At 41.5% G+C, this 13,662-nt stretch overlaps 1 protein-coding gene and 1 long non-coding RNA gene across 2 annotated transcripts in view; both read left to right on the top strand.

Moving 5' to 3' along the window:
• Positions 1-2,648, top strand: part of tent4b (terminal nucleotidyltransferase 4B) — a 57,891-nt gene extending 55,243 nt beyond the window's left edge. Inside the window, exons 10-12 of the mRNA XM_084059942.1 lie at positions 922-1,151; positions 1,533-1,679; positions 2,428-2,648. Coding sequence (XP_083916068.1) covers positions 922-1,151; positions 1,533-1,679; positions 2,428-2,598 — 548 coding nt within the window. The 3' untranslated portion in view covers positions 2,599-2,648. The remainder of the gene's footprint in view (positions 1-921; positions 1,152-1,532; positions 1,680-2,427) is intronic.
• A 4,309-nt stretch (positions 2,649-6,957) lies between these two features.
• The window catches only part of LOC311047300, a 63,306-nt gene continuing 56,601 nt past the window's right edge, over positions 6,958-13,662 (top strand). Inside the window, exon 1 of the long non-coding RNA XR_014600959.1 lies at positions 6,958-7,183. This is a non-coding gene — a long non-coding RNA (uncharacterized lncRNA). The remainder of the gene's footprint in view (positions 7,184-13,662) is intronic.

The following is a 13,662-nucleotide window of genomic DNA, read 5'->3' as shown; positions in this document are numbered from 1 at the left end:
TAGCAACATACTGCTAGGATTTAGAAAACATTTTTAGATATGTATTTCGCCGCGGAGCGCGGACCCCCATCTATCTCAAAATGTTTTGTTAAATTTTCGGAAGCGCGACACCTGCTCGCAACCATGCATAAAAATGACTTGTCTTATTTCTACTGAATCTCTTCTCCACTAAGTTAGTATAGTAGTAGTAGTAGGTCTAGTTTTTGGGGCGGTGTAACCGCCCCCTTTAAGTGATCGATACTTTTGCAAAGTCAGCCAATCACATTACAGCTAGTGTCATCACCACTAACTGTAATGTGATTGGCTAGCGAAACACATGACACATGTGCAGCCCTATGAATAGCAGTATGGACTTTAAAAAAAGTAATTTATCCTTTTTTTAAAGTGAGTCATGTTGTGATGACCACACACCGCCCACTTCACACTGGGTGTGATTTTTTATTTGTTGGTGAAACTGTCAGTATATTTAGTCATACTTTTAGTCATCATAGCTTAGTTTTTATTTTTTTCCATAAAAAAAAAAAGAAGTTGACGAGCATTTTTCGCCATAGTTTTTAGTCGCCAAATTCAACAGTGATGTGTATATCGTCTCTGTCCGGTGGAAACCTCATACGTCCAACACTGTTACTTTTCAGGGATCAATTAAAAAACAGCAAAAGTAGCAGATCGACGAGCTCGAAACGCGCTGCTTCGCGCCACGCTTCGAGCTTGCATATCTGCTATCTGCTGTAGTGTGATCAAGTAGGGCGTTAATTTACGGGGGGGGAAAAAACACAGAAAGTTAGAATATAGAGGTAAGAGGTTTTTGCCCGACATCGACGACGTACTCCATCTATGTTTCCAAGGGTTTTGTCTTCAAGATGGAAACCGTCCCAGGCCGTGTGTCACACTCTGTATTTGTCCCTCTCTCCCCTTCGCTAGGGAACGACGTCACCCTGCTGGTGGAACCGCAACAACAACTGGACGAGTGCAACAACAACGTCCCCGACAACGACAACGACGACCAGGTGGTGGCGCTGCCGCCCCCCGTCCCCCGCGGCAGCAAGACCTCCTCCAACTCCTCGTCTCCGTCTCCCTCCTTGCGCTCCTCCCCTTCCTCCTCGCCGCTGTCGCCATCCTCCTCCTCCACCGCGTCCAGCTCCAGTGACGCGGTCAGTCCAGCCACCACATACCATGTAGAGCACTATTTTCCAAACGTTTGTGGGTGGCGGACCGATTTTTTTATGGGTCACGAGTAAATATCCCTTTTTTATCATTTCAAAAGATTTTCATAAAGTTAAAAATAAATCTAACATTTTCAGGAATAAACAGAAAATCAAGATGAATTTGCTAAAAAAGGAGAAAAATCTAAGAAATGTCCTAAAAAACACAAGAAATAGTGAAAATTAGCTGATCTATAAGCTCACAATGTGTCACGCACGTTACGTAGTTTTCCGAACCCACCCAAATTCTGACACAGGAATACTTTTTGAATTGTCGTCTAAGCTTGTCGGTTAGCTTGAATTGTGTATTCTTTTTCCCCCCCGCCCCAGGACTCAGACGGGACCCCCTGTAAGACGGCCAAGCAGCAGTCTGGCCGGGCCTCCAGTGGCCACAGAGAGCAGACAGGGGGCGTGAGCAACCACAGAACACAGAGCCACTCCACCAGCACTCCACAAGGAAACAACAAGGGAGGCAAGGTACGGTACAGGCTCTCCATGGCTCCCAGTAAACCACCAGCACCCATGTTCTTGGTTTACCTATGATCCTAGTTCACTGACACACCACACCACACTGTCTCTCTGCATCTGATGCAGTGTTGATTTTGACAGCACATCTTTATTTAGTTTTAGTCATAGTCTTTTGAATGAAGTTCCATTTAGTTTTAGTCATATTTTAGACATCTGGAATGTTTTAGTCTAGTTTCAGCCGACTAAATATCATAAGACTAAATCTACAGTTGATTTAGTTGACTAAAATGTATTTTGGCGGGCCTCGATGGCATCGTAATGACTGATTTTACACTTGGTTGCATGCTGAAAATAGCCGTAGATCGGCTATTTTCATAACACCTGAGCGTAACCAAACATAAAATGACTTGTCTTAGTTCTACTGAATCTCTTCCCAACTAGCCACTCTCTAACATTTTAATCTAGTTTTTATTTGTTGACGAAATTGTCAATATATTTAGTCTCAGTTTTAGTCACCAAAGCTTAGTTTTTATTTAGTTTTTGTCAATGGAAAAAGGTAGTCGACGAACGTTTTTCGTCATAGTTTTAGCCGACAAAATCAACACTGATCTGTCACTCTGGATGAGAGCGTCTGCTAAATGCCTAAGTTGTACATTCGAACCCAGATGTGAACAAGGTCATGCTATAGTGTCGGGGACGATCAGCGTGAAATCAAAACAAATCAAATGGTGTTTTGCATGCGTCTCTCTGTCTCCAGGCCCGGCCGTCTCGCTCTCATCACAAGAACATCCACCACGGCCAGCAGGGGTCCTCGTCCTCCAGCGCCAAAACAAGCCATCAGAACAACAAGCCTCATCACCAGGGCAACGGCAAGAAGAGGAAAAATCAGCGAGACGCCACAGCAGCGCACGAGGACCTGTGTAGATAGGGGGCAGCAGACCCTCCCCTTCCGCCCCACCCCCCCTCCCACAACCAAAACCACCCACCCGCTCCGGCCCCCCCGCTCCTTTCCTCTCCTTGTCCCCTGCTGCTGAGTAAACTGACTGACTGACTGTCCCACTGCCTTTGGGACGTTGTTAGTAGTATTAAGGATCTTTATTTGTCTCTCTCTCTTTTGAGCCTTTGTGTAAAGGGGCGGGGCACATATGCAAACGTTTTATAGTAGAAAAATGACACGCAAAAAAAATAAAGTAATTCTTAGGAAATGGAAGAGCTGAAGTTCTTTGGACGTGAACTGAAGTCATGAAGGATGGAACGGCTCGTTTCGCTTCACGGTGGGAGCGACCCCCCCCACACACACACACAGCACCTAACATAATCTTGGATCTTGTTGCCTCCCCTGGCGTTAACAGGAGGGGACAGGACATGGTGTTTTTTGGACATGACTGTGGGAGCAATACCCGGAACTGCTGGCTACAACATTACAGAGAGGAACAGAAAAGAAAAAAAAAGATCAAAAAAAATTAATAAGGAAAAAAAAATGTTGACGCAAATGTTATGTTGAACAAAAAAAAAACAAATGTACACAGTTTTTTTTTTTTTTTTTTTAGATGGTAACCTGAAAATGCAATCCGAAAGATTGGGGGATATAACTTATGCATGACAATTTTCTTTTGTTGATGGGTGGTCTTTTTTTGTTACGTCTAAAACAGATTATACAAAGATTTGTACAAAAAAAGACAAAATGAGCTACAAAAAAAACAACAAAAAACCCTTAAAAACCCCAACAAAATGACAAAAATCATAAAAACTACTTGTTTCATATGACTTTTTACAGGTTGTACCGATTCAATACGTGTAGACGACGTGCACATTGTGCTCCCGAGCCCTGCATTTTTTGGTATAGCCAAGAGTTTTAGGGTTTGGGGTTCCATTGCCAACATGAATCATCAGCATCTATTTGTATTCGCGGCTGCTCTCTCTACGAGTGTGCTAATTAGTGAGCTAATTGCGCGCGTACACACACACACACACACTTCATTTGTGCTCTGTTGTATGGTGGTGTCGCACCCCCAAAAGTAGGCGATCTACAAGCTCAAAACACCTTGTGCATGCAATGCGTTGCAAGTTTGTAGATCGCCTATTTTCCGCGCATGTGACGCCATCATACAACAAAGTATAACCTGGGCTACAAACACGCACACACACGCACGCACGCACACACACACAGCGCGATAGATGACTGGATAGAGACTGTTCTCATACACACACAGCTCAATAGCACAGCCATACAGCAGTTTAGTGGCTTTATATGAATGCAGGTTCAAATTAGTAAAGGGTGATAATTATTTTATTAAAATCCTACACTTGAAAAAAAACAAAAAAATATGTATAAACAATCCGACTGTGGGTGGTTAATCTGTTCCCTTGGTAATTTACCTACTACAAAAAAAAATCATTTGTATCTGTTAAATGTATTTATTTTTTTATTAATTATATGAATATAGTATGAATATGTTATTAACATTAGAAACCCATTATATCCTTCAAGTCCTTTGGGATAGGATAAGTTGAGGTGTCGGAGGGCGGCGAGGGGGGGTTCATGTACCGTACAATGATGCCGTTATGTTATTATATCATTGCCTTTTTTTCTTTTTTCTTTTCTTTACAGTGATAGTTGAAGTGACCAAGTTACTTTGAAAAGTTGAGAGACCATTTTACAAGTCATAACGGAGAATTTTCCTTTCTTTTCCGTTTTTTTCCTCCTTTTTCCCCTCCTTTTGTTTTTTTCTTTTTAATATGTGGCTGGTCTACTTACTTTAAAAGGGAGCTGAGTGTTTTTTTTTGGTTTGTTTTAAACAAAACTGTTTTCTCTTCCTTTGTTTTCCAGGGGGAGAAATCAAATGACTTCTTTAGGTATTGTCAATCCCCCCCTCCCCCCTCTCACTCTCACTGCAGTTCAGCAACTTAACCTGTAGGTGGCATCATTGCTCAAGGTCTGAACCTTCATTGAAGTTTGCGTCTGTATACTGCATTTGGACATTTCATCTCTTAAATCATTATATTCAGGTGGAAATGATGTATCATTTTGGGGTGAAAGGTCCAGGTTATACATACTTGGAACAGATCAAATCATCTCTGTCGGGTGGAAACCTCATGTGTCCAAAACCGTTACTTTTCAGGATTCAACTTCAAAAATGGCAAAAGTAGCAGATCGACAAGCTCGAAACACGTCGCTTCGCGCTGCGTTTTAAACTTGCGGATCTGCTACTTTTGATGCTTTTGTGCGACGCTGTAGCACTATCAAGGGCGTTAAGTTACAAAAACGCTAAAAGTTAAAATATGGAGATGAGAGGTTTCTGCCCAACTGCAAAGAAACGTAAAGTGGTGTTCTCCTTGGCTATCAGCCGGGATACTCTCAAAAGCACACAAACAGCCACTCCCCCTTCTGAGAAAAATATTCTGCTGTCCGTAACACGCAAGATATCCACAGCAATAACTACCTACCGCCCTACTGTACCTACTAGTTAGGACATGTATTACTGTACTTTGCTATTACTACTATTATGATTAGTCGAGAACTGCTATTACACTTTTCACTATCGCAGTCACCTGGATGACCACGGCCTACTCCTTTTGTGTTTAGACAACTTCTTTTTCTTTCTTTTTTTACGTTGAATGAATGAATGAATGCACTACTACTACTTATCTGGTGTTGAATTGAGCTAAGAGAAGATGCGGTAGTCCTTCCATTCTGTTTTTTTTTTGTTTTTTTTTGGTCTAAATGCAGTATATAAGTGCGGGCCTGGGGGTGAAGGACGACAAAAGGGTGAAATATGTCAACAGTGCCATCAAGAATGTTCCGTCATCATCTCTCTTTCAAACCCAAACTGTACTCATCCAAATTGTTTCTCTGCAGCTATTTACAATTCATGCAATAAAAACAACCACAGTACAATTAAACCTGGCGTGTTTGAAACACAAAAGTCTTGTTTATATTAGGAACTTGTATCACTGTATCCTGTGATTTGTCTGTGGTAAGATAAGATCGACTTTAATTGATCGACCCGTAAGGTTCCATTTATTTGAAAAAAGCCATTCAAGCTCACAAAGCATCGTGATGCGATGTGTTGTGACAGTGAGCTTGTAGATCTGCTATTTTTTTTTCCACATCTGCCTTTCATAGCGCCACCAGGAGGCCGACTTATAAAACACATTTTTGAATATTACTCACTCAGATTGTATCCAAATTTCACGCAAATCGGTACACATTATCTGTAGTCATGTGATCAAGACGGATTTGTTAGATTTTTCATATTCCATACTGATTGGCTAAGAATCGCATCTAAAATTTGCAGCACCCGTTTTGAACAAAAAACTCATGAATGCAGCATCCAATTGCGCACATTCGCATTATGTTAAAGACGGGGTGCCGTGATTTTCAGTGATTTTTTTTCCCCCCTAAAACATAATCATCAGGTATTATGGTTGTACTAGTAGGAAGATTTTTTTTCGAAAAAAGTGTACAGAAAGTGTTAAAATTGTTTTTATGTGGACACGCCTCCAGTTCATTAAGTATACCTGGTTCTCACCTTAGCACCTCCTCCACCACCTTAGCACCACCCACCTGTCCTAGTCCCTCCTCCTCCTCATGCCCACACCTGTTGTGTTATGATAATGAAGGGGAGGGTATGTCACTAAAGTGCTGTTTTTCTATTGGCATGTTTGACCCTCAAGGTTTCAGCCTCCAGGTAGAAACTCAAAATAGTCAGAGAAGACATAAAACACCATAAAAACACCACCAGGGGGCTTAATGAAGTTCTATCAACCTCATAGACACATGAAAAACAGAAAAAGTGCAAAACCATGGCACCACCTCGTTAAGGAACAAATGCCACCCTTTTAACATTGCCCTATTACAGCGCCACAAGGAGGCTGTCTTTTGGCAAAACATTTTTTTTATATTACTCCTCCAAATTTTGTCCAAACATCATGCAAATCGGACACGCACACATAATAGTCAAGACAGGTTTTTCATATTCCATCCTGATTGGGGAATTCCGAACATTACTGGCCCACAATAACATACCTGACCTGGCGGAGACTTGCGCTCTGAGGAGCACTTTGTTCCTAGGTATTATTATTTATTTATTTTAAAATATTATTATGTAGGGAGAAATCCGCTGACCGGATGTACAACTGTAACGTCGCCTGTCTTGACGCAACAGGTGGGGGACGGACAACTTCTCAGAGACACTAGTTGTACTGTTACTGTACTGCTGGAAATACACACTGAAACCACGGTGTGTGTGTGTGTGTGTGTGTGTGTGTGTGTGTGTGTGTGTGTGTGTGTGTGTGTGTGTGCGCGCGCCTGCGTGCGCGTGTGATTGGTTGTGGAACTGCAGCTCCGCTCACAGACAGAAGCTGCTCACAGGCAGCAGCAGCTCAAGTCAAACATCACATAGTAGGCTAATAGAAATACCAGCATTCAAACGGCTAAAAGAAAATCGCGCGTCTCAACTTCGATCTGCTTCCCTGGACGTGTGTGGGTTTGTGTGATGTTATGAAATAAGGTAAGAAGACGTGAACAATTAGCTTTAACAATAAATACACATCAGTTGATTCCAAAGTGTTTGTCTAAGGCGTGCGTGTAGGTATGATTTTCTTTTCTTCTCCTTCCCCCTTTCAGTGAAACCTCTAACAGTCTTAACACTACAGCTTGCGTTGAGAAAAAGAAGGATTGTTTTAGAGGCGTCTGAATGTCCTGCTGTTTTAGTGTTTTATGGCTGTTTGTTTAGTCTGTTGGGTGTTATTGTCTCATATAGTGGAACCACAATGGAAATAAGCGTCGGCTATTTTGTGTCTCTAATCCACATGTGTGTCTAAATCCACATGTGCATTAGTAGACACTTTTGGCACATTTGAAGGGTGACACGGCTACTGTTTTAAATTGTTATTGTATTGCCATTAACGTAGGCTATTCTTTTCTATTCACAACCATATATTGCCTATGGCAGTGGTTCTCAAACCTTTTCATGTCAAGGACCCCCAAATTGACACTTATTTGACCGCGGACCCCCACTTGATATAAGATATGCCAGGGACCCCCATAAGAGATGATTTTAAGGCTCTATCAGTGATTCTCAACCATTTTAATTTCAAGGACCCCCAGTTTGACATGCATTAGGCTACAGACCCCCATTTAATGGCATTTCTATCACTTGGACTGCAATTTATATTGTAAAATCTATGTTAATTTAACTCTTTAACTTTTGAGATTGTACAAAATGTGTACACTCTCAGAGTTACAGATCCATAAGGGTCCATTTGGTGCCTAATCTATCATTTAGCTGGGGACCCCCTGGAACTCCCTCAAGCACCCCTGGGGGTCCCCGGACCCCACTTTGAGAACCAATGCATTAGTAGACACTTTTGGCACTTTTGAAGGGTGACACGGCTACTGTTTTATTTATTTTTATTGTATTGCCATTAAAGTAGGCTATTCTATCCTATTCACATGCAACCATATATTGCCTATACGTGTAGTGATGTGTTCTGTTCAGTGAAACAGTGAATTATGTGTAGCAACCATCACATGCATGTTGTTCTCTACCAGCGTGTTGAAGAAGAAAGATTTATTTAGAGGCTTGAAACGCATTGGATACAATGTAACCACTGTGTAAAGGTGTATTGTGTACTATGTTACAAGTAAAAGTCTGGAATTTATTTTTGAGTAAAAGTACAAAAGTATTGGTATCAAAATGTACTTACAGTACCAAAAGTAGAAAGTACTCATTATGCAGAATGTCCCATCTCACAAGTTTTCAAATGTATAAAATGTATAAAGATCTTTTGAAAATAATCGGCTATTTTCAAAAGGCCAAAATGTAGTGGTTAATGTATTGTGGAGTAAAAGTATAGTATTTTCCTCTGAGATTTGTAGTGGAGAAGAAGTAAAAATATTGAAAATTGAAAGTACCCCATTAAAGTAAAACATACCTCAACATTCTACTTAAGTACAGTACTTGAGTACATGTACTTAGTTACTTTACACCATTGGTTCTCAAAGTGGGGTCCGGGGATCCCCAGGGGTCCTTGAGGGAGTTCCAGGGGGTCCCCAGCTAAATGATGGATAGTTAATCAAATGGACCCTTAATGGTCTGTAACTCTGAGAGTGTACAAATGGAACCAAATGGACCCAAACGGGTCCATTTGGTTCCATTTGTACACTCAGAGTACACTCAGAGTTAGATTAACATTGATTTTTCAATATGAATTGGAGTCCTAGAGATATAAATGCCATTACATGGGGGTCCGTAGCCTAATGCATGTCAAACTGGGGGTCCTTGAAATTAAAGTGGTTGAGAATCGCTGCTAGAGCCGTAAAAATCTTCTCTTATGGGGGTCCCTGGCTTATCTTTTCAAATGGGGGTCCGCGGGCTGATAATTGTCAATTTGGGGGTCCTTGACATGAAAAAGTTTGAGAACCACTGCTGTAGCGTGTCGGCGTTAACCGATCGAGCATTAAGGCCAAATATATAGTAATTCAGTGATTCAGTCTAGTCAACTGAGAGTTAAGTTTGTGACTCATATTCAACTTTATAGACTTGAATTTGGTGTGAACACAAACCGACAACCTCAACACACATGTATCAATGAGGTCCACGTGTGTTTGTTGCTAGAATGTCTGTGAGATTACATATATTTCATGTTTTCCAGGAGTACATGAAATGTAATATCAAAGACATTCTAAGGCTAGTGTTGTTGTTGTTGTTGTTGTTGTTTTTTGTCAGTGAAAGGTTTTCCTTAATAAGCCTTTAAACGAGTTCCAGGGCAGGAAATCATCTTTTTTTTTTTAAATGATAAAGAAATCAATAGAGGGTCTTGCATCATTCATCACTGCCCAGCACCACAGTGTTGCCAATGCCAAGTCTGCTTATTATATGTGAAATATTGGTAGTGGGGGTTGTTTCTACAGTGTAGTTGCTTATGTTGTTTAAACCAGTGGTTCTCAAACGTTTTCATGTCACGGACCCCCAAATTGAAATGAAATTATGAAATTATTTTGTTTCAGGGACCCTAGCCTACACGTTTTGTGTTATAATGTTTCAAGAAAATATTCAGAATACTTACATTTTCTTTCTCCCCAAGATACTTTTAAATAGCCTCAATTTTCATAGACCACCTGGTGGCTTATTGCGTTTGCAAAATCTGGCAACACTGCCCAGAAGTTGAACCCATAGGGTCTTGGTGTTACTGCCCTGCTGGGCGGTCTGCCATGAACTTATCTCACAATGACATTTATTTAGGCTCATGTTTCTAAAGGCTGTGCTACATCATGTTTGAGGACATTATGGGGATTTCCTTCTGTGATAGTCTGGTGGCGGGGGCTCTCAAAGTGGGGTCCAGGGACCCTCAGGGTTCCTTTTGGGGGGGTTCCAAATGTACCCTGTACAGTCAGGTATGTAACTCCTGAGAGTACACAAATGGAACCAAACCAAATGGACCTATGTTGTGTACATTTTCAGAGTTATGGGGAACCACTGCTGCTCCGGGGGATACAGCATGTTCTGAGCCCTGAGACTAGACTGCTGATAGTTTACTGCCCGGTACCATCATACCAAGTGGGGTCCGGGGACCCCCAGGGGTCCTTCTTGAGAGGGTCCCCAGCTAAACGACTCTTGAGAGTTTGTGAATGGAACTAAATAATGGACCCTTATTACGGGTCCATTTGGTTCCATTTGCACATTCTCAAGAGTTATGGGGGGGGGGGGGTCCATGGCCCTATGCTGCATAGTCAAGTGGGGGTCCTTGAAATGAGAATAAGTTAGAGAATCACTGACCTAGGCTACACACATACTGTGCATCATTACTGACCCCTCATCTCATTGTAGATATTTGGTCAAATCACAAGACCTCTTTGCTGCTCTGCCAGTTCTGTGTGACATTAACATGCTTTAACCCATGTAACCCGGGAACGCATCTGTGTCACTTTAGATTTCTTGGGCTATTCAAAAATAACAGATATACAAGCTCATTGCGCATCACAGAGTGCCGCGCTATGAGCTTGTAGATCTGCTAATTTTGAAAAAAAAGAAAACATGAAAATGTTTGCAAATCTTTGAATATACATACATTATTTACTAAAAAAATTGCTTCTGGGGGGTCCCTGGAACAAAATACTTAGAGATCGGGGGGGGGGGGTACATGGACAAATGCATATAATTTTGGGTGGTCCGTGACATGAAAAAAGTTTGACAACCACTGATATTATAGCAACACAATTTTTCAAAAAAAATGTTTGAGTTACAAATGTTTGCTTTAAAAATAAATAAATATATATATGCAAAGATTTGCACCAATTTTCACGATACTAATATGCTATGAGCTTGTATATCTGCTAATTTTTGAATAGCCAAAGAAATCTGAAAATGACACAGAATGCGTTCCCGGTCTTAATGGGTTAAGTGGTGTTTTTATTGGTGCCCCACCGGAACCTCCGGAGAGAAGGGCTGTACTGTGTGCACGTGCGTGCATGCGTTGGAGGGGAGGGGGGGGCGACTATAGGTTTGCACTTCCTCCGTCCAAGGTCTGCATTATCTCCTTCCTTATACATAAGGTCTATATGATTCAGGAAGGCTGAAAGTACTCTACTGTGACCCTGAAAACCATAATCACAACCAATGCTTTGTCCAGTGGACTGTGATCACTATATAAAGTATAGTATACTTTGACCTTCTGATAATTACTAACTCAACCTTGCTCACTGTTGCTACCCATTGATTAAAGGTCTCAGTCGCCATTTGAATTCCATAGAAGCCAGCATGTCGTCATCTATGGAAACTTGTTGCGCACCAAAAATAGCCGATCTACAAGCTCACAACACGTCGCGCTGCGACGTGTTGTGAGCTTGTAGATCTGCTATTTTTCAGTTGGTAGTTATTTTAAGATTAAAAAGAGTATTTGAAGTGGTCAAAATAGCAATATAATACATGTTCAGACAGAAGCATCTTCCATGAACATGACTGGTCTCAGATATTTCATAAAAGCAAAGGTAAAAGCCTCAATCTGTGCTACAGTATAGTGTGTGTGTGTGTGCTCCTTTTTCAAAAATCAAAGATCGGTTCAGTCATGAGATTTGATCTTTGCTTTATTCCGTGTGCTACCTTCTGCCTACTCTCTCAAGACTGGTGTGGTGACTGATGCTGTCAGGCCAGCTGTCTCACTGCTGGTACCATCTCTCTTTCTTCCCAATATTCCGTTTTGATATTACAACATGAAATGTATGTCATATCACAGACATTCTAGGGCTAGTGTTGTTGTTGATTTTTGTTGTCAGTGAAAAGTTTTTCTTTACAACTAAGCCTTTAAACGACATGTCTTAAGTTCCAGGGCAGGAAATCGTTGTTTCCAGATGATAAAGAAATCAAAAGAGGGTCATCATTCATCACTACCCTCAACCACACTGTTGCCAAGGCTGCTTATTATAACTGAAATATTGGTCGTTTTTTTTGGGGGGGGGGCTTGTTTCTAAAGTGTATAGTTGCTTATGTTGTTGGTTCTCAAACGTTTTCATGTCAAGGACCTTCCCCCCCTAATATTCCTTTGATGTGGGCCTGCTGGTTTTGCACTGTCCGGCCCTGTCTCACTCACTGCTGCTAATGGGTTAGTGATAACAGTGCATCAGTCCGGTCCTGGTCGGGACAAGGGTTGTACTGTTCCATGATGTCAACTTACACACTGGGGGAGGTTGAATTCCAAAACTAGAGATAACCAACCCCCTAGAGAGGAGGGGGGGAAAAAAGGGATCTATTCTGATACATTACTGCTGAGCAATCCTGACTTAAAATAAAAGCTCCGACATTAAACATAATTGAAGTTAAGCTGTTCTGTGCTTTGCATGTTTGCTCACAACAAAGTGACATTTCTAGTATGGACACCCCTGGGGAATTGAATGTGTCCGTAGCTGTTGCTGTCCGGTATGGACTGTTAGCAGCAATGTTGCCATGTCTGCTTATTATAAACATCTTTGGGCTTGTTTTTCTGTAAAGTTGCTTGTAAATTATTGTTAGTTGTGGGTTGAACATTTTTGGGCTTGTTTCTAAAATGTAGTTGCTTATTTTGGCTTGTTTCCTAATGTTGATTAAACCAGTGGTTCACTCAAACATTTGCATGGCAAGGACCCCAAAATTATGTATTTGTCCATGGACACCTGTTCCAGATTTGTGTTGTTCAAATATTTCGAAAAACATTTTTTTTTCAAGATTTGTTTGAAAATAGCAGATCTACAAGTTTACAACGCATTTCGACGAGTTGTGAGCTTGTAGATCGGCTCGTAGATTTTCAAATAGCCGATGCATATAGGTTTAAAGTGCTCATGATGTGGCCTATAGTCACTTCTTTTGGGCTTGTTTTCGTAGACCTGGTTGCTTATTTCTCTTGCAAAATCTGGCAACACTGGTTAGCAGCTGTTTGGAATGAGATATATGTCACTTTGTTGTTGGAAGTGTTGGCCTGGTAAAGGCTTAACTGTAGTTCCTACATCTCAGCAACAAGGGTTTCATGTCAATATCACATCTCCCCGAAGGAACACAGAGAGAGCACTGTATTGATCGACCAGGGAAACTAAAAGCTTGCACTGTTGTGCTGACGTATTGTTGCTCCAGGAAATCAGGGCCTAATAGCTTTTGTGGTTTGTAATGTAAACAGATCTCCCTTTTACTGACATTCTTAAAGAGCAGAAGTTAGAAAAATGTGCAAACACACAGAAGGGCTTAGATAAAACATGTTCTGTTCTGTACTGTAGCAGCACTGTACTGTACACAGGAGTCCGGACTGCACCCATGTTGCTGTTCACACTGGAGCGTAGATGAACCATATACAGCAGTGGTCTCAACCTGCTACAAGACAGGGATGTTTTGGGGGTGCCATGTCATTATTCCGACGCCCCGTTAGTCCGACTGGCCCCATTATAACTAACCCTAACTCTAACCCTAACCTCACACTAACCTAATGGTCGGAATAACGGAATTATGAGCGGTAGTGATGCGCG

This window comes from Gymnoscopelus microlampas (assembly GCF_963454915.1).
Source record: "Gymnoscopelus microlampas genome assembly, chromosome: 1".
Taxonomy (NCBI): domain Eukaryota; kingdom Metazoa; phylum Chordata; class Actinopteri; order Myctophiformes; family Myctophidae; genus Gymnoscopelus; species Gymnoscopelus microlampas.
Note: the sequence above shows the minus strand (reverse complement) of the source record. Positions and strands in the feature narration are given on the sequence as shown.